This window comes from Lonchura striata, chromosome 13 (genome assembly GCF_050655825.1).
Source record: "Lonchura striata isolate lonStrDom1 chromosome 13, ASM5065582v1, whole genome shotgun sequence".
Taxonomy (NCBI): Eukaryota; Metazoa; Chordata; class Aves; order Passeriformes; family Estrildidae; genus Lonchura; species Lonchura striata.
Window position 1 is genome coordinate 9,191,692 of NC_140715.1, and position 20,927 is coordinate 9,212,618.

Consider the following 20,927-nt stretch of genomic DNA (forward strand, 5'->3'; position numbering starts at 1 on the left):
CAGAATAAGAAAAATTTATTTTTGTCTTTTCTGAGAAGTTCTATATAGTGTTCATATGTCAAATATCCTCTTAAATGAGATTGCTTGTAAAATACACTTGTGGAATATGCTTTTAAAGTAGTTCAGGAGGAAGATAAATTTTTATTTTCCAACTGTAATAAAAACTGCTTTAAATAGTGGACTCTCCTTTACAATATAAAACAGCACATAAGAACTAATCTTGTCATTTATGCAAGTCTTTCTCCAGGGTTGCTCTCAATATACTTTTTGTACTATTTGTAGAGGTTTTTTTAGCATTGGCTAAATATAATGAATATTCTGCATCTGGATAACAATTTTGACAAAGGTATAACCTTCGTAAATGCATTATTCTTTAAAAAACCAAGTAGTCAAAACATCTCTGAAGAGTGGTGACCTGCATCAAAACAATGCAAGTTTCATAATACTGTGAATAATTACTGAAATGCTAATTGTGCTGAGTTGTCCCCCTGAAGTAACCAGAGTTGCTTAATCTGTAAAATTAAGACTAAGTGTATAGCTTAGAAACCTTAAAAAATTCCCATTGGTTTCAGTGCCCAGGGGAAAGTTAACAGACTCTGAAGAAATTTTAATTTAGGCAAGTCTTTGGGTGGTGACTCCAACTTCAGAGACAGAAGACTTGATCCAGACCTCTGTTGAATACAATGGAGACCTTGAAATTAAATTTGGATCTCTGAATGTTCCTATTTCCTAGAATTCCCAGGCTTCTAAACTGCTACAGGCTGTTAAATGTCTACAATTTTATTTGTAAATTTTGAAGTGAGGACTTCCAAGTCATTCATAAAATTTAAATTCCCCATCTTCTTTGTGTCACTGCTGTTATTGAGTGCATACATGATATTCAGTACCATAAAAATATATAAATCTACTCATGGAAATTCTGAAAAATATTTGCCTTTAGGAACAGTCACAATGAATACTTGTATATTTGCATTGCCATTTTTTTGCATATGTATATTTCAATGCAAACTCTGTTTGTTTGTTTGTTCTGCTCACAGGACTATACTTTGACAATGTACTTCCAGCAAGCGTGGAGGGATAAGAGGCTGTCCTATAATGTGATACCTCTAAACCTTACCCTGGACAACAGAGTGGCTGATCAGCTCTGGGTGCCCGACACCTACTTCCTGAATGACAAGAAATCATTTGTTCATGGTGTTACTGTGAAGAACAGAATGATTCGCCTGCATCCAGATGGAACAGTCCTTTATGGACTCAGGTCAGTATGAATCATTTCTAACTCTTCTGTCTCTTCATTTTAAACCATGATTTAAAAGGTAAAAATAAAAACCATTCCTTCCTCTTTTTCATGTGTTTGTTTTTTAAGGATTTTCTTTTTATTGCTGTACTGATGATATTCCAGAAAAATAAAACTATTCTAAGGTTGTATTCTAAATCTAAGGATTTTCTTTCTCTACAAATTTTTGAAATAAATTGCTATTTTTAGTACAGTTCAGAGACTTGTATTAAGAACAGATAAGACTGTAAATATTATTTGAAATATTCTGGATTAAAAGCCTGGTTTAGAACTGCTTCTTCAAAGGAATTGAAATATGAAATACAACATGAGGATCAGAGGAAAAAACAGGAAATGTATATGACAGCTGAACTGATAGTTTAACTGATATGTTTAAAAAATGTTTTTGATTGAATATTAGATTGGTTTCTATGCTACCCAGATGAATCAGCTTTCTGATTTTCACTGAGAAGTGGTATAACTTGAAATGTTTTACAGCCTGTTGTTGTTCTGTATGACTCTATGGAGAGGGGTGGCTGGAGAAATCAACAGAAGGCCTTCACTCTTGGACTTCTGCAAACTTGGGAAATTGTCTGTTTAGTGATGTCAGCAGGATAAATAATTGCTGAGAAATGGATTTAACAATATAGCTGCAAAAGGTGCTGCCAGTGCTGTGTGGGTAGGTAACAAAACAGCAGGAAAGCTTTGCCTGGGTTAACGACACAAAACGCTGCCGAGCTGGGGATTGGAAATGCCAAAGTTTGTTGTGTCCAGTTGTGTTTTCTGTGGGAGCTGCTCAGGCTCTGGCACTATGGCTGCCAGCAAGTCTGCAGTTTTTGTGATTGCTCAGTGAAGCAACAGATACTTGGTTCCTTGAAAGGCAGCTGCAGTTCAGAGTGAAATATAAACCAGCTACATAACACACAGTTATATTAGTGGAGTGAGAGTGAGCATAACAAGGGTTTTGGTGTAGTTTTCAATTTAGGATTCTGAAATCATAATCTTTATTATTATCTTCTAGAATAAATTAGAAATAAATATTAGGCTTAATGTCTTCAATAATGCTATTTTTTTTTTCTTTTGCTATTTGTGGCATTTTTTATTCTGAGTACTTTTAAGCATCTGTAGTAAATTCTGTTTCTTTTTAAAAAGGTTGGTAAGCAGCAAAGAATTGTCCTAGAAAAATCAAGTAAAAGAAAGTTTTATTTTCTGGAAGTTTCTTTGTGATGTTCATTTGTTTTTCGAAAATTTAAAACCTTTCATGAAATATACTTTGTTTAAAGTTTTGAAGGTTTTTGATTGTTTCTTTTCTTTGAGCTGAACCGGTGTTGATACTGCTTCATTGTTTTTGGTGAAACCTTTCCTCCTTTTCATTCAGCATAAATAGCAGATCAATTTTAATGTCTCTTATGAGATGCAATAACGTGAAATGGTATCTATTTTTTACTTAAAGCTGTTCAATGTAATTAGAGGAATCATTATTAATGCTTTGAGCCTTTATTTCCCAGAGTTATTTTCTTCAATATGGTTTTAGAATAATTCTAAAAAGGGATTTTTTTTCTATTGGAGGACTTGTTTACAGTCCAGAGTTAAAGATATTTAGACAGTTTTTTTCCTAAGTAAAAACTTCACTTTAGGAAAAAATCTCCTAGTATTCTGATATACCTAGCAATCTCACATTTGAGATTATCGATTCTTACATCTCTTTTAAGACTCGGTGCATTCCAAACGTTCTCTTTGCCCGGCGAGCTGGCACCAGATGAATGCTGGACGTGAGCTGTGCCCTTGTTCTTTGCTGTGTGCAGTGAATTGTGCAGGGGCAGGGGCAGGGTGAGTGTCCCTGAGGACAGCTGGGAGCTGCCCTCAGCCCTGGGGCAGCTGAAGGACTCTGCAGCTTCTTGTGTCTTCTGGGGTGGGGACTGACACCACAGGTACCTGATAGAAAACCCCTCCTTACAGGTCCTAATTCTTAATGAACCCCAGACAAGTCTTGTGAAGTGCACAAAGAATGGATTCCTCCTCCTCAGACTCAGCCCAGTAGGTCTCAGAAGGGTTTTCTGGCTAAAACATCCTTCAAACCCTGGGCTGGATTGGGAAGATGCACCAGTGGAAATACAACGGGGTTATGTGACTGGCCGTATTCTGCTTTTGCTTCCCTGGATCGAGTGACAATCAATGATATTCTGATATTAAGGTTTTAGTTTTATAGCTTTAAATAACTTTATCTATCTATTTCATCTAAATTCAACTCAGAGTTATTGTTATTTCAAATGTTCACAGTACTGATATATTTATTTCTTGCTTATTAGTAATTTCCACATCCTAAAAATTCCTGCTTAGTTGTATTTCTTACATATCTAAAACCCCCTGTACACTATTAATCTGAAAATCACTACTGTTGTTGCTGCATTAATTTACTTTAGCTTATCCTTGCAGTCACATATTCTTACTGTGGGATTCATTTTTCAGAACTGAGATTCCCTTAAGAATCAGTCTGAAATGTTTCACCTCCCCATACATCTATTTATAAACAATTTCATACAGCAAGCAGTGATCCCTTAAGAATGCCCTCTTTGTTTTTGTGAGCAGAGCCCATACATGGTGTGCATGTCACATCTGATTAGATGTGATGTTGGCAAGGTAAATTTCAGGAAGGACTAAGAGGCAGTTTTGTGAGAACATGTGGATTATGCTGTTGCTGGCAGAGAGGAGAGAAGGAGGGGAAAAAAGAGAAATGGCTAATAATGAATGTTGTCCTCATAGCCTGCCTTCTTCACTGCAATAGGGCATTAGTTAAAGGCATCACTAAATTCTTGACCTTGTTTTTACAGAGAACATGACATACTGGTTGCGTTTAAGTTAAGGACTTTTATTTCTGAGGGATAACTGCCAGCTATTTATGTTTTATTTAGTATTTTTTTTTCATATTCCATCTGTCAAGAAAATTATTCATTACTGCCAAGAGCAGGACGTTCAGTAGATGATATATTTAAGTACCTAAATGGTAGAAAATTGTAAACATCTAGTCTTAAATAGTCATTACAGGGAAAATTACTATGTTAGAAATTAAGATTACTTGCAAGAGGATATTAGTGATTTGACAACATTTAGAACAGAAAATTTAGACATTCAAATCCAGGCTAGCAAATAGTATAGGTTGAATAAAATTTGAATTAGAATATGCAGTCAGAACCGAGGAAAAGATATGGCTTTAACTAATTTTTTTGTGTTAAAATAGCTGGGTTTATATAATACACTTAGCAGAAATGGGTGCTACAGTAGATGAGTTTGTTATTTCTTGTATTTATTTTTGTATATGTATATTTATATAAAAAATTTCCCCTGACTTTTGACAAACCTTTCCAGAAGTGTGGATGGAAAAGTTCAGCTGTCTTCTCCTTTCTTCTGTGTAAGCCTGGGAAAGAATCACTTCTTTGATTTTTGCACTCTCTGAAAGCACCAAATTTTTGGAATTTTTTTCCAGGGATGGGAGTGCAAAATTTGAGAATGGTGACAAGATCCTTCTATTTGCCAATTTAGAATTACTGCTTTTTGTGTATCTACTTTATGATGTCTCTCTGCAACTTGCCTCTTTGCTGGTAGAGTCTTGTGATTCTATGTGTCAGAGTAGGGGGGGAATTAAGTTTGGAATACAATGATTAAATATTGTTGAAAAATGGCTGAAGATGCTTGGTGTAGTTTTGTGTGGTTTTGCACCATTACCAGGCTCTTTACAGAGATAATGACTCTTGCATACACTTCTCCCAACATTCCTCACAAGAGAGCTCTGTGACAGCAGGTAGAAAACTGATAATTACTTGACCAAGAGCATTGTATGCTTTTGTATCTCTTCAGTAGAATGGTTTTATATTTTTGTAAATGAAGTTTGTGGGTGTTTTTTACAGAAAAATGGGATAGATGCAGAACTCCTGATACGAACCGTGTTCTTTGAGCTAATGCCATTCCCATCCTTTTTAGCCAAAAGGAAAACAAAAGGAAGCAGACCAGAGGAGTTTTTTTAGAAATTAAAGACTTTTCTTTTTGAAAGCCTAACAGTTTTACTTGCCGAGATTCATCTAACGCATTACCAACTATGAGTCTCCTACTCAGCCAGCAGTAATTCCTGTTTGACTGATGGAGCACAGTAATCTCTCACAAATGAGAGAATTATGTGTATGATGGTCTTGCTTTGTTCTGCATTTCCTGCTAGCAGCACTGAGTCACAAAATCCTAAACAGTCCTGGCTGACTGTATTTTGTGTTATCTCAGCTGTGCTTTCTGCTGTCTGCTCACTCTGTTTCAGCTGCTTGGAAATTTTCACTTCTGCAAATAAAATAGATTCTGGTATATTTTGCTCCAGTAGAACAGCATTGGGCATTTTTCTTGCATTATTAGACTTGTACAGCAGCTTAACTCCCCATAGGCACCTCATTGTCTATGAAATCTCATGGACAATTTTAAAAGCAATTGCTTTGCAAAAATCTTTAGTTCTCAGACCACATTCTTTGAGAGATGAAGTGTTCACAACAGCTACTCTTCAGTAAAGCATTTGATCTTTATTTACTTTTTTCTTTTTTGCTGTTCTGGTGGGGTTTTTTTGGTTTTTTGGGGGTTTTTTGTTTGTTTGTTTTGGGGGGTTATTTTGGGGTTTGTTTGTTTTTGGTTTTTTTTGTGAGGTTGTTTGTTTTGGGGGGGTTTTCTTTGTTTTTAGTTTGGGGGTTTTGGGAGGTTTTTTCAGGGCTGGGGTTTTATTTAAATCCTAAGCATAATTTTGAGGTAAAGCTCCATTTTTCAGTTTTAAAATCGTACAATCATTTGTACTAGCTGGAACTCTGGAAGTGTTCAAGGCCAGGTATGAGGTGGGAGCTGCCCCTGCCCATGGCAGGGGATTTAGGACTGGATGGTCATTAAGATCCATTCCAAGCCCTTAAAATTTTGTGATTCTGTGAATTAAAAGCAAATCTTTGAACTGCCTACTGTATTTCAAATACCCTTGTTATTCCAAAATACCTTCTGCAAGAAAGCAACAGACCTGTCCTACCTTTTTGCTACAATATTATATTTCCAGAAGCTGGACAGAAGGCATTTAAGGACTTTCAAAGCACATTAATGTTAAGCAAAATATTTTCTCAAAATCTTTTCACTTTGGGGATTTCAGAAGAGATAAGAAGAACCTGAACTTATTTTCTGGGGAGAATATATTATTTTGGATGCTCTGCTCTTGATCATGATGCCTGTCAAGGGGGTAGGTGTTTCTGGTTCCATCACATTCGTGCCTCTCTTGGCCCTGCAGCCCTTCACGCCAACTGGGGCCTTGTCCAGCCTCAGGGAAGAAGAAGAAATAAAACATTATAATGTTTTATTTACAATGATATAATTTTGTATATATATTTTTTATAATTATATGATTATAATATCCCTGTAGCATAAATAGTGCCAATACTGTCTCAGAGTAGTGTTGCTATTTGTTAAAAAAATAAGTAAATACTATGTATATTTTTATTATGATGTCTGAAGTGTCAGTAGTTTTCACTTCTCCAATTAAAAATAAAAGCTTGCTTAGTTTTGGATATATAGGCATTGCAAAGAGGAAGTAAAAAGTAATTTTTATAAGACTTGTTTGAACATGAGAATATCAATCTGTGAAGAAGCATTTCCATTGTGTTAAGTGGGTAACTTTTTTGTGCTGGTGCTCACACGTATAGATGCAATTACTGACTTTTCCTCTGCCAGCACTTGCCAAAGCTAATTCACAGTCTGACATGCAGTTGTTTACTCTTGCACAAGAAATGAGGTTAATTCACTTTCTGTGTCCAGATTTTCAAGGCTGTTAGCATACACAGACATGTGTAAGAACCCTTAAATCTTGTATGCAGGTGGTCAAAGCAAGAACTTTTTGGAAACTTGCAGAAATAAATGTAAATGTAGTAAAACAAAATTTCAAACTGAAGTCATGTAGCTGTTGCAAAGACTTGAAAAAAATTGAATACTATACATTTATGTAGAATATCAAATACAAAGAATTTCTGCATTAACAAGGAATCATTACCACCCCAATCTCATTATTTGGTAATCCTGGGGCAGGACATGTCTGATCAGGGCTCTTTTCTTGCACTGTCAATATAGACCCAGCATAAGGAAAGGAACTTAAATCCCAGCGTGTCTCTTAAGTGAATTAATTGTTGTTTTAAATAAGCAAGGTATCAGCTCTGGCCCAAGGTGTGCCCAGATGCTGTTTTCCTTTCTCATAGTTCTTTTGCAGGTTGCAAGGAATAAAACAGATAAATGCAACTACTGTTATTTCTAATAACGCTTTTTCTGGGAAATGAAGGTTTGGACATGAAACAAATCATCCAGCTTCTCTGCTCAGTTATTCCATTCGGTAAATTGAATGCTAAAACCTACATTCTCACAGGGGTGTTGTGAAGATTAATTAATTAGTTTGTGAAGTGCTTTGATCCCATAAAACACTACACAAGTGCCAAGCCTTATTATGAAGAATTATAAAATGCCAGCCCTCATGTGCACCTTGGGATGGCCAAGTTATAGATTCAAATCTGTTTTGTTCTCTCAGAATCACATTGTTCCACTTTCCCTACATAGCAGCCCATTCACAAAATGAGCCAGTTTTAGGAAAGATGCAATTTTTGGGGAAAAAAAAAAAAAGAGACCATTGATTCTTATAAATATATTTTTGCAATTAAGGATTCATAGATTATTATGCATTTTTCCGTAGGATTTGGAATGGCATCTTTTCACTATTCATCCTCAGCAGGAGGGAGAGTAGTTGTCTTTTAAATATCTTTCCTATCTGAAAGAAAACAAAGATATCTTTCTATTTCAGTTCCTTTATTAGATTTTAAGTACAGGATAAGTATTCATAAGGGTCTTTTGCTTTTATTTTTTTTATGAAGTGGCTGTTAAGTCATTAGTATGTGAATAATTAATTCAATTAAGCTTAATAAAAAAAAGCTTTAAGTCACAGGAATCCTTTCCATTAAAAGCCCCTATTAACGAAAATTATTACATTGCAATGAAGTGAAAAGAACTGTGAGTTTTATTGCCTAACAGACTGTGGCATTTAGTCTTTATTAGTAAGAAAACTCCATCAGCTAAAGAACCATGAAATAGTTTAAGTTGCTCCAAGGATATTGCATATTCCAAAAAACAAATAGATGTCATCAAACATTTAATCTTAAATTAAAATTGAATAATTTTTATAATTTAGAATTACAGCAATCTATAATTTCTCTTCTGCAAAATCTTTGATCATATCATTTGAGCTGGTAGTTGGGGATCTTGAGAAAGGAGATTTTCCAGTTGGAAGGACATACAAAAATCTCAGAATGCTCTGATAAAGGCTCAGCTAATGGGATAGATGCTAAATGTGTGTATCCAAACACATGCTTAAATATATTATATATATTTCATAAATAAATAGGTTATATTTGCATATTTATAAATGCTACTTGCACATATTGGGTTCTTTTACTAAATTGTTAAAATCTAAGATGGATCTCAGAAGTAGGAGCAGGATTGGAATCCTTGCATGTGTAAGAAAAATAAAAGTAAGGACACTGTAGAACTAATAATACATTTTGGGGGTCATGCATAATCACTTTTTAGTTGTGATTTAACATATGAAGTTTTTATTTTACATTTTAATGTAAGACATTGTAGAATACTATTTAATGAATAGAAGAATATGTTTTTTTTCCCTACCAAATGTCTTATCTGAAGTTGTAAGTACTTGGATTTAGTTTTTATTCTAGTTAAATATCTAGTTTGGGTAATTTTTTTCACCCAAAAAAAATATTTCCTTTGTGTTTTTCTGGGAAGATAATTGCTGATTTGTTCACCCAGTGTTTTATCCTACTTTGTTAATAAACTTTACAGAATGGTAAAATGCTTTCTGAGAGATCAGAATTATCTAAAGTCCTCAAGTATAGAGGGTTTGTTGGAGTCTTTTTTACTTGCATCTCATGGGTTTATTTCTTTATTTCTCTGAAAATTTAAATTTCTTGTGGTCTTCAGTGTGCAAAGTAATTGAAGAGAGCTCTTCTTGGAACCGTTTTCAGTCCTGCTTAGAAGGAGAGAAACTAGGACAAGTTATAAGAAATTCTGGGGGTTTGTGCTTCCAGTTATGTTCTCCAGACTCAGAATGTGTGTAAGCCTCTGCAGAAGAGCACTTTAAAGCTATAGCTATCAGTGATTTTTAGACTATAATGCAGATATTTCTACTTGCTGTTCAGTGACCAGAATTTTTTTTCACCTCTAAATTACTTGTGTAAGATCATATTTTCTTTTTCCTGCTGCTTTTTTTTTTTTCTTTCTGACTAGTCATTCCTAGAACATTTACTGCATCTGCTAGTCTAGAACTATCTGAGAAGAGAGAGAATAGAAAATGTTTGGAAAACCCTTCTTTAAAATTTACATGAATGTGCCATCTGTAGGAGCAGATGGCAAGAATGTCTCAGGGCCAGGAGGAGCCTGTGAGATCAAATCACAAGGAGAGAGCTACATGAGCCATGTTCCCTGTGTCAGAACAAAAAGGAGCTCAGCAATCCCCTGCCTGGCGTGGCCTGGGACTGCTCCCCAGGAGTGGCTGCTCCAGCAGCACGAGGAGTTTCAAGGTGCTGCAGTCAATACAGTGAGGATCCCCAGGGTTTGTGTCCTGTGGACATGATCTTTTCTAGCAGTTGCTCAGAAACAAGCAAATTTTCAGGACCCTAAATTATTCCCACACATGGCTCTAAGTCCACCTTCAGCATTTCCCAGGGAGGGTTTGCCAGAGTGCCTTATCTTGCTCAGCTTCTGAATTGAGTGGTCACTGTTTTCTCCATCTTCTTGTGGTACAGTGGGCCATTTTTGAGAACACTTTTTTTGAAAAAGCTGCAGCCATTGCAGAATATCGAATATGCATGTCATCCTTCAATGGGTTACCATATCTTTTTTTGTGGTGGCTGCTGCTGACACATCTGCACATCTTTGAAATCTCTCTAGGGATGGTGATTCCATCTCTTTAGGGCAGCCTGTTACCATATTTAACAGCCCTTGCAGGAAAGAATTTTTTTCCTATTATGCAATCTACACCTCTCCTAGTTCAACCTGAGCTGTTTACTCATTCCCTTTGCTTGTTACTTGGTAGAAGAGAATGACCCTGACCTGGCTACAACCTCCTGCCAGGGAGTTGTAGAGAGTGAGGAGGGTTCCACTGAGACTCCTTTTCTCCAGGCTGAGACCCCCATGTGCCTCAGGTGCTGCTCCAAAGCCCTTCTCTGGTATTGCTCCAAAGCTTCTGTGTCTTCTGTTCCTTGCAGGGAGGGGCCCTGAACTGAGGTCTGTGGTTGTGTCAGTCTTCCCATTGTCTTTTGAGAATGGCAAATGTATAATAATTTTTCTGCTGCACAATGACCCCCTGTTCCTCATGTGTGTTGCCCCCCAAAAATACTTACAGCTTATGGGCTTGTTTTCATTCAGTGACAGGGATCTGTCTCAGGACTGTTTATTAAAATGCTGACATTTTGAAATATTTGCTCCAAAAATGTATCTTGAAAAGTGAAAGGCATATGAAAGCATAAGACCTTTTAATGTGGAAAGATATCCTTTTCCCAAAGCCCTTTGCAGGGTTTTAAAGCCACTGGGGATTGTAAAGCTAACATTTGTTTTCACATAAAAAATGTAGTGATAGTCCTTAACAATCCCTGCAAGACTGAGATATCTTTACTGTAGAAGGTGTTGCATGGCAGCTTTTTTCCTATTTAAAGTGGTGATGGAAAATTTATTCAGTATATCTTGAACAATGTTATGATGCATTCTCTTCAGTGTCAGAATGGAGAAAAACAGGGGATGTGTAGCTGTTGGTGAAACACTTAGAGATCTCAGTTCAATTTGCATTAATGGAAACTGGAACATTAGGGTCACGACCAAGTGGTCCAGCATTATTTGGCTGGCTTCTCTCTTAGGGATCATAACTTTTTAACCTACTTCAGTGTGTTGTTTCTGTCAATCCAAAACCTATCCCCATTTGGAGATATCTGGGTAAGCATCAGAAATATTGGAGGAAGAAGGAAATTGTTCTTTATCACAATGTTGACATCCAAAACTTCTGTGCTGACATTTTGTCCTTTGCTATTGGGACTTTCTTTGTTGTGCAGGTTTTTACAGCATTTCTTACTGGTAGAAATGCTAGCAAAAATTAGCTATCAGCAATAGATCTTTGTGTAGCTTTGTAATTTTTTAACTTAAAACCAAGATGTGTGCTTTAGAATAATATGCTTTAGAATAATATTCTTGTACTTTAACAAGGCAGTATGACCGATACTGCATAGGAAGAAACACAGCAAAATTTGGAATGCTTCTGCTGATGTGAGAAACCAAGAAAACATTAATTTATTGTAATCATAAAGCTTGTTACAGTCCACCTCATAGATATTTTTACTGAAATATTACAAATTTCAAGCAATGAAAACTACTTGGAAAGAACTTAGAAATCCCTTGAACTCAGATGACTGCAGGACATTCGTTTGTGTTCAGCTGAGGAGGTAAATTATTATTAGACCTTGCTGGTAAGCTCTATCCTTTCAGGGAGATATCATCACCTGTGTTTTCACCATATCATTTACTCTCTAGAAGATGGCTCATGCCTTTCCCTTTGGTTCTCTCTGTAAAAAGCAGAGATGACCATCAGTGCATGAGATGGAAAACAAGACAAAGGCAAGGAGGCAAATGCTGAGTATTCATCCCTCTCTCCTTCTATTTTTCATTACACACAACAGGAGCTTACTTCATTGTTCCATCCCAGGGTATATCTTATTCTTGGCAAACAACTGAGAGGAATTCACTGTGCATCTTTAAACACCAATCTGTGGGCTGCTTCTCCAAGGGGGTCTCCAAAGCACCTACAGTTGGAATGTACAAATATTACATTATGGTTATCCTGAAATGCCTTTGAATATTGTTTCACAGCATTAGTGTTGTTGGAGAAATGGCACGTACAACAGAGAGGAGATGGCTTTTGTTGCTGTTGGATTTTTAAAGAGGTGGTAGAGCCATAAGAAAGATATGCCATTATTCATTTTCATGTAGCTTTGCTGTGCCTTCCAGAAATGCATTCAAGAGCTGCCGTATTTATCTGAAAAAAAATTTCTAAGGACACTGCTGTGTGTTAAAGAAACATCCACCCCTTCTCCCAGGCAGAGCAGTTTATTTCTTTTTGAAGAAAGAGATACTGAAGATATATTCAAGATTACTTTTTCATAGCCTTCTGTCTTCATCTTCTAATGCAAGATGGTTTTATGTTATAAAGAAGTCACAGTATCATTTAAAGTAAATTATTTGCTCATTATTAAAACTGGGATATGGATAAAATGTTGAATGCTGGTGTTCAGGAAGGTGTTCTTATTTGGTAGTTATATATGTCTGTAATAAGACAAACAAAAAAACTTAGCCTGTATTTGAAGGGTCCTAGAGTAATTTCCAGATGCATGTACTGTAGTATACAGAATTATTTTTTTTAATGGTTAGTTTAAAAACAAAAAAGAATAAACCCTGAAAAATTTGAGAGGACAAGTTGCAATCCTAGAAGAAATTAAAATCTAATTGAGGGTATAAAGATCTTTGTAGACAAGGATTAGGAGGAAACCTTTCCCCTGCACAGGTGGTTCTGTAAGTTAGCACTAATGCTGTAGGTGGGGTCCCACTCATGTAAATCAGCTGCAGCTGCATGTTGCCATTTAAGTCAGGCCTCCAGTCAGCATCTTTTTTCTGCTCCTCCTTAGATTTAACTGTCTAACCCAAAGCTTCTATCATGGTACTCTTCCTTTTTTATAATTGAGCACTTAAAAAAACCTTGTAAAAAAGTTGATGTGTAGAGATACTTCAGAATCGGATACTGAGGTATTATGGTAAGTGTTTTGGTATTTTCTTTAGTTTTGTTTATTTGTGCTTTTTGGAAGTTTTTTCTGTGTTAATATTTTGTTTCCATGAGTACTGAAGGTATTTTACTTGCATTGAAAGAGATAGACTCCCATTCCAGCTGTCTTATCAGGTTACATCTTCTCTGGTTCACCTCATTTAATTTTCATTAGAGTTCATTCCATTTGATTTCAATATGGATTTTATTTCAGTACAATCTGTATTTATGATTTATAGGATTGCTAAGAAAATTGTCTATGTCCTGGTTTTAGAAATAGGGGTAAGACTGAATCAAGACACTGAAATTTTTAGCAGTGGGGAACACTTTGCCACAGAACTGAAGACAAGTAAAAGAGCAATTTTTGTTTAATGTCAAGAATGAAAGTAAATATTAAGTGTAACCTGCCATTACAGGTATTACTTTATTAGTAATTTGTTCAGAGGAAGATATGGATATTACATCAGTATAAAGCAATTAGAAAACACATGATTAGGGGATGGAATGCTCAAACTTCAGATAGGCAAAGATAAATATTAATTAATTATATGAAAGAAAAAAAGCATTGGTAAAGAAGGTTTTTTCACTTGGATGACTTTTTTATTAAGTTGTATTTGTCAGTGCAATATGTAGTAACAGATTTTTGTTTTGCTTTGTAAGTATGGGATCAGCGGGCTGTGTGATGTTAGATGTGTAATGGCCATGCTGATAAACCCAGAGAGACTGCTGGTCTGAATACCCCTCCTTGAATCCTGAATTTCCCACTCCTGCAAAATAGGGTGCGGATGCATCAAATTTAATATTGTGCCCATGGCACAACCCCTAAACTAACCCCCTATTTATAGAAATAAAGTATCCTTCCACTTTGAGACTTGTAAAATTCTCTTTCAGTTGAGAAAAATGAGAAGGGTGTCAGGATTCATTTTGCTCGTTAGTTTAAATAGGGATGAAAAGTGAAAAGTTGTATTCCTCACAGGTTTTTGTTGTTCAGCACCTCTTACTAGCCCTGGAAAACATGATCTTCAAAGTGCTTTTTAAAAGACATTGACAGTTCAGGCCTAGTGTGACAATCTATTATCTTCTGTTCTGAAAGTGTGATGCCAGTTAGGAGAACAGGGAGTCAGCTCTGCATCAGGGGATTTATCTAATAAAAGTTTTAGTGATTATGTTTTGTGCCCAGAAACATGGGAGAGTTTCTATTTAGTTAAACAAGTCCTTCTCAATGTTGGTACAAAGGGTGAGTGTTAGCAAAACAATTCCCCTTCTCTCTTAGAGCATAACTTTTGTGCAATTTTCAATATTGAGTAGTAACGAAAATATTGCCCCTACCCCTCCCCTCTCAAATTTTAATTCATCAAATATAGTCTTAGTATTGACCAAGTTTTCCTTCTTTCTTATGCTTGTTTTGAAAATGCATTATCCTCTCCCCTTCTGGCTTTGCTTAGTTTTCCATTCTACCTCAGGACTGTGCTCATCCATGCTTTCTGTTAAGCAATTTTCTAATGTAAAATCTCTCCAAGCTCTGAAACTTGAAATAGCAGTGTGGTTTTGTAGTCAGTTTTTCATTGAATTACAGATCTTTATTACCCTGAGTTATTGTTTTTCACTAAAATTTAGCATGTTCTCTATTTTTTTTTCTCCTTATTGTGAAAGGCTGGGGGAGGAGGGCTGCCTTAGATTAATAGCACGGGATTGTCAGTGTATTTGATGTTGTGCTTCTGCTTACCAACTACTCTTTCAAAAGGCATCATTTCCACCCAAATCCAGTTGGGACCATTTTTAGAGTATTGTTTTGGAGCCACTGCGACAGCTTCAGTAAATGTGAATTTTAATTTATTTGTCTAATGAGGATGAGGATCTTGGCTAATGACTACATAGTCATAAGTGATGATGCTTTTCCTCCTACTCCCTCATTGCTTAGAGCATATATTAATTGTGCAGATGGTAGTGGCTTAGCTATGTGATATCTCCTCCTCTGGTGGCATTTACACTGTGCAAAGAGGGTGTATTGCCCTCGTTATTTAGGAGGGTTTGTGATTCATCACCTGCCTTTTAAACCCAATACTATGATCACATCCTGTTGCTAAGAGGCAGAATTTGCACGTGCACTTTCTTCTTTTAAGTACACCTGTGCCAAGCTTTGCCTGAAACCTTAAAGCAAATCACAGCCAGGAGCACTGAATTTTCATCTCTGTTCCTACTAACAACATGTGACATTTGCAGTGCAAGCTTTATGTGGGTAACTGTAAGCCTTTCCTAATGTGTTCAAGAGATTCTCTGACTCTTCAGTCTGTGAACTTGCCAGAATTTAAGTCAGGATTTCCAAATATTGAAGTTCCACTAAAAGCATTTCTTTTTTAATTTCTAGAATTTGAGTGTAATTTGTATGTGACAGGTAAAAAAGAAATACTTTTACTGCTTTATTGATTTGCTTTGCTTTTCTATTCATGCATTTATTTGTTTTTATGGCTTGAAAGAAACAGCTGGAGTAATTTAGGCACAACTAATGAAGAAAATTCCTTAATTTTTTTTTTTTCTTTCATTCCATCTTTCATAGCCATTCTGCTCCCAAGATTTTCAATTATTGCTTCTTTCACACAGTAGTATTGGCATTTCTGTGTTCAAATATTTTCTGTGTTTGTTCTCCAAAGAAGTCATATATTTTATATATTTTACTTATAATTTAAAAGCTTGTTTTCTTTTAAATATCACTGCTGTGTACCTGATCATTGTTTGCAAATACTAGGGCAGTTTGGTTTGGTCTATTTTGCCTTTTTTTATTTGTTTGTTTTTTGTTTGGTTTTTTTGTTTGTTTGTTTGTTTAGGAAATAGCCTCTTCTGTAGGTACAATTAAAGGAAGTTTATAATTACTTTTTAAAAGCTACAGTACTCTTCCTGGCAATGGGAGTTGTACCACAGGTGTCTCCTCAGCAAGTACATATTTACTGTTTCTGGCCATACAGGGATGAATTCCCCTCCACTTGAAGCTGCATGCAGGGGCTGGGGGATGGTGAGGGACTCTAAGGGCTGTGCCTGGCATGTGTCAAGGTTTCCAAGATATAAATAGGCAGAAATGTGAATGAAGAAGTGACCTAAAAAGTAGAAAGAACCTGAAGGGAACCTAGTTTTCCTCCATAGAGAGTTGTAGGCTTGAGCCAGAGCATGGTTTCTGTTACCTGACACAGAAAATGCAAAGGCTTTGCATAATATGCAGTTTGCTCTCTGAGTGAACTGCTGGAATTCTGAATTTAGGAGTGTCTCTGCTATTCCAAGAACAGAGACATTATCAATACCCTTGTAAGGCACTGCAGTCGCATTTGAATCTGTTGATAGAAGTAGTCTTGGAGTAAATGGGAAGCTGAGACAGATCCACCGCACCACAATCAAACTTGGGATACTTTCAGCATCAAAAATTGAGATGATGACTGTTGAAAATTCTGAAAAGTGGAACCATTTTGAGCAAGGCAACTTTTGGTTATTGCCTCAGTTTCTTCGTCACTATAAAATGTGGATCACAATATAAACAGACTCCCATCTAAATCCCTAAGAATAATTTCTGAAATGCAGTACTGATGTTCATGTGATTACTCTTCTATTTTGTCAGCTTGGAGGGGCAGCAGGAGAAAAACACTTAACAGGAGAGTTATGAAACTGTTGAAATTGTTCACTAAATTTCTGGTCTATGGTTAGAAATGAGATTTACCACCTGGGAGAGATTTTGCAGAGTCACTGGCTCTAGCATTAGGTTAAATGAACATGGGTAATGCATGACAGCAGTGATGAATTCTGGCCAATGCTTGAAATATCTGAAAGTAAATTTGTATCAAAAATACTGATATGTTTTGACAATTAAAAACCCTGAATGAACCCAACAAAACCCAAACAGATGGATGTTTCTCCTAACACAGCATTTAACTACATACTTGAGAAGGTGTACTGGGAAATGAGAAAAATGCTGGATTGGCTTATAGAGACTTGTCTTACATTCTTAAAACATGGCACAGATAATTTTCATACATCATCCCATTTTGTCTCCTGGGAAACCTGCTTGCCCATAAAAATGTGTGTCTGTTTTGTTGCACAGCATCCTCTCCTTCTGACCTCATATTGCAGGCAGCACCAACTTGAAGTCCCCGTCCCTGCTAAGACTTTGCTGCTGAGTAGTTATTTTCAAAAAGCCCTTCCAGCACATTTCTCATGCACACTCTGCCTCACGGAAGGAGTGCTGGTTTTATTACTGTGCTGGTGTTATCCTTGTACATTAAGAAAGTCAAAAGGTCTTGCCAGGTGGACAGTGGAAAGCACCAAGACGTTTTTGCCATGGTGGGTGACAGCAGTGCTGGCGTGTCCGTGGTTCTGTGTCAGGCTTTGCTGATGGCTGGGTGGCCACTGCTCACTTGCCTGGGCTCAGGAGTGCCTGAGGACGTGTAGGGGGGACACAGCAGCCACCAACCTCTGTGCTGTGCCTCAGGGATGGCTCTGTGCTCAACCTGCTGTGCCAGTGGTGCTTTTGCTTTATGCCAGTGTTTGCAGTCACCTCAGAGCACCTGTGCATTTAATCAAGTAAATGCTGCCCAAGGCTCTGAATTTGATTTACTGAGTTGCAGCATGTGTTGTCCTACTGTTGAGGTATAAAAGACTTTTAAGTAAAGCATAGGAGTAATTTTAGAGATTTGTTAAAAAAAAAAGAAAGGAAAAGGTGCACTTTCTACAGCAAAATGATCACTTTAAAAATTCCCTAAATTGAAGGAATAAGTCCTGGACAGGTCTGACATATCTGAGATAAACATTTAATTTCTCATCAGATTTATGTTTGCTGTGTTGGGTAGGATTGATATTTTCCATCTGACTTTTCATCTACCTCAACTAGTTTTAAATTTTTTCTTGGAGAAAAAAAAGGTTCATGTAGAGACAAGGTAACAGAAAAAGCTATGGTGGACATGTTTTCTAAATTAAATTATATAAGTACACAATACAAATAAATCCTTCATATGTAGCCTATGTATTGATTCAACTTCAGTGCAGTGTGAAGTGTTAAAATTCAGTTCTGGCTGCACAGAATGTTAAAAGTGATCCCCACTGTCTGCATATGTCTGTGGGAAGCTGAGACCTGATTAAACTGATTAGAATCAGTTGAACTCAGACCCTTTGAGACTGAGGGTGTCAAAGAGAGTCTGAGTTCACCTGATTCTAATCTGCCTCGGGTCACACCCTCTCTGCTAATGGGATTGTGAACAGCATCATCCTGGGCTGTTTGGCAGGTCAGAGTCACGTATCTCCCAAATCTAATGGCTTTATTGATCATAAATGCAAATAACTTTGACTGCAGAAACTGATGGATCTAACTAGCTTTAGAATGGAAAAGGGACCTTGATAAGATTTCTGAAGCTTGTCTGAAGGGAATACAGATTTAACTTATTTTTTAAATATTTTTTTAATAGGAAAATATGGTAATGAAGAGGAAACTCCTTTTTTTGTTGTTGTTGTTGTTTGGTTGGTTTTGGTTTTTTTTTTTTTGCAGTATATGGATTAGTATTCTGGCCACTGAGATTTACTTACTGAGAATTTTCAAAGGTTTCATTTCATAAACAGAACAGGACCAACTGAATATTTCCTATCCAGATTTTCTATTTAGATCTCCAGCATTCAGTGTGTTAGATAGCTTATCAAGCTTTCAGCTCTTGCCAGTATGATGCAGCTGATATGTCAGAAGTCTGTTGGGTGGTTTTTCTGTTTCTGTTTGGAATAAAGATATGAATGTTCTGAAATTAGGATGAGGAAGAGAAAGGTTATGACTGAGCATCCTAATTTTGGCATAGGAGGAGATGTAGCCCTTGGGAATTGGATTCCAGAAGGATGGCTGGAGTTAACTTAGATGCCTTGTTAATTTTAGTCATTAGGTTTGACTCATTGTTATGCTTCTCTCACACATCCACTAAACTCTTAGATAAATCTGACTTGAATTGACATAGGTATGGATTTTGAAATGTTCAAGGAGAACATGGCTTCCCATTTTCAAAATAATATTTCTGCTGCTTTAATAATATATTAAAGCAATAAGAGTATTTGGTGTCCCAAATATGAAATGGGCAATACAAGCCTAACAAAATTGATGAGGAGAGTGTTGAGGCCACATATGACATCTGAAATGTAATAGAAAGCAATTCTAAGTAATTTATTTTTTCATTGTCAATATAAAAAAGAATTGTACTGGCTTGGGCAAGTCAGTAGACCTATATTTCAGAAGAGAGAAAAGAGAAAGTAGCATCAGAAATATCTGCAAAATGGGTTTTCCCCACAGATCTCCACTCTCAGATTACCCTGGGCAGGAAAAATAGCCATATTTAAGAATTAAATGAGCAGAATAAGTTTGTTCATATTTTGCTCATGTCAGACCTATCCTAAAGCATTTATATAAATAAGAAGGTTCTTCTTTTCCCAATTCCTCATTACAACATTTTATATAAAAAGTCATCTGTGTGTGTTTTTCTTGTCTTTTTGTTTTCCTGCTCTCTGCAGGAGCCTTACATAAGGTCATTTGATGATAATAGAAATTTGTAATTTGAAACTTATTGGATCTACAGGTCTTGCAGTCCTGTACCTGTACAAGAGGCCATGTGAAGGACTACCTATATGGTGCAGCCTTAACATTAACACCATTATCAAAAGTACATTTTATTATACATATATTTTTTTTGCTTTTGTTTGGGTTTTTTTCTCATATTCTTGGTATCTAACTACCTGGAGTGCTGTTGACCCACTAAATTTCTCCCTGTTCTAGAGAAAAATGCTCTCATTCCTAAGTGAAAAACTCAACACTACTCAGTAATCACCTCTCTATGGACATAACAGTTGCTGCAAAAGAACCATTCAAACCTTCCCCCGAGGGCTGATTTGTAATTTTACAGTGCCTCTTTTAATTCTGTGTGATGTTCCAGGTCATTATGTATTATGTCAGTTGTACCACTCCAATACCTGGAAATAGGCCCTTGGTGCTGCCGTGTAGACACTCCTCAGGGCATGAATCAAACACAGTTTTTTAAAACTGGCCAATGATCTCTTTGTGTGCAGTATGTGTGATCTGCTGGCATCAGAGCTGTGGGGAAAAAAAGAATAATCCAGTCCAATTATACTTATTACATTTTTGCTGTCATATGATGGTAACTTTTTGCAATAAAAAGCCAAACCTAAAACCACTTGGGATAGGTTTGACAGTAGTTTTATTGTTTATTTTAACAGCTACAGGAATCAGTAAATCAAATGATGTAAAAAACTTAGATAAAAACAGTGATAAAAAGTTGAATTCTTAGGAATGCAATTACAGATTGGTGCTAGGTATTAATTGGGGTCTTGTGACATTAATATTGTGGTCAGCTTCTGTTCTCTGTGTTGAATCTAAAAATTGACCTGGGTGATGCAGTAGTGAAGTACAATTCGGGAATTATTGTCTAACATCAAGGATATAAACTGGGTGAGATGCTTTGCAATCACTGTCACCCAATCATTGTTACCCTGTTTGTCAGGGATTGAAAATAGTATTTGGCTGCAAAAAAAAAAAAGGATAATACAGCTGCAGGGATAAGCCCTAAAAGTTAGAAAGGGCAATCATCAAATATGATGAAGAAGTCTATGTGCTTTATGTTGTTAGGTATTTGTGTGTGTGTGAATGTATTCATGTTGCTTGTCACTTATGATGACTATGAACACAAAATGGAATTAATAGTGTTAACTGATATG

General features: G+C 36.4%; 1 protein-coding gene across 7 annotated transcripts in view; it reads left to right on the plus strand.

The window, feature by feature from the left end:
- Positions 1-20,927, plus strand: part of GABRB2 (gamma-aminobutyric acid type A receptor subunit beta2) — a 144,818-nt gene that overhangs the window by 47,780 nt on the left and 76,111 nt on the right. For all 7 annotated transcript variants that reach the window (XM_021549518.4, XM_085591045.1, XM_021549519.4 and 4 more), the window contains exon 6: positions 1,038-1,258. In XM_021549518.4, coding sequence (XP_021405193.1) covers positions 1,038-1,258 — 221 coding nt within the window. The remainder of the gene's footprint in view (positions 1-1,037; positions 1,259-20,927) is intronic.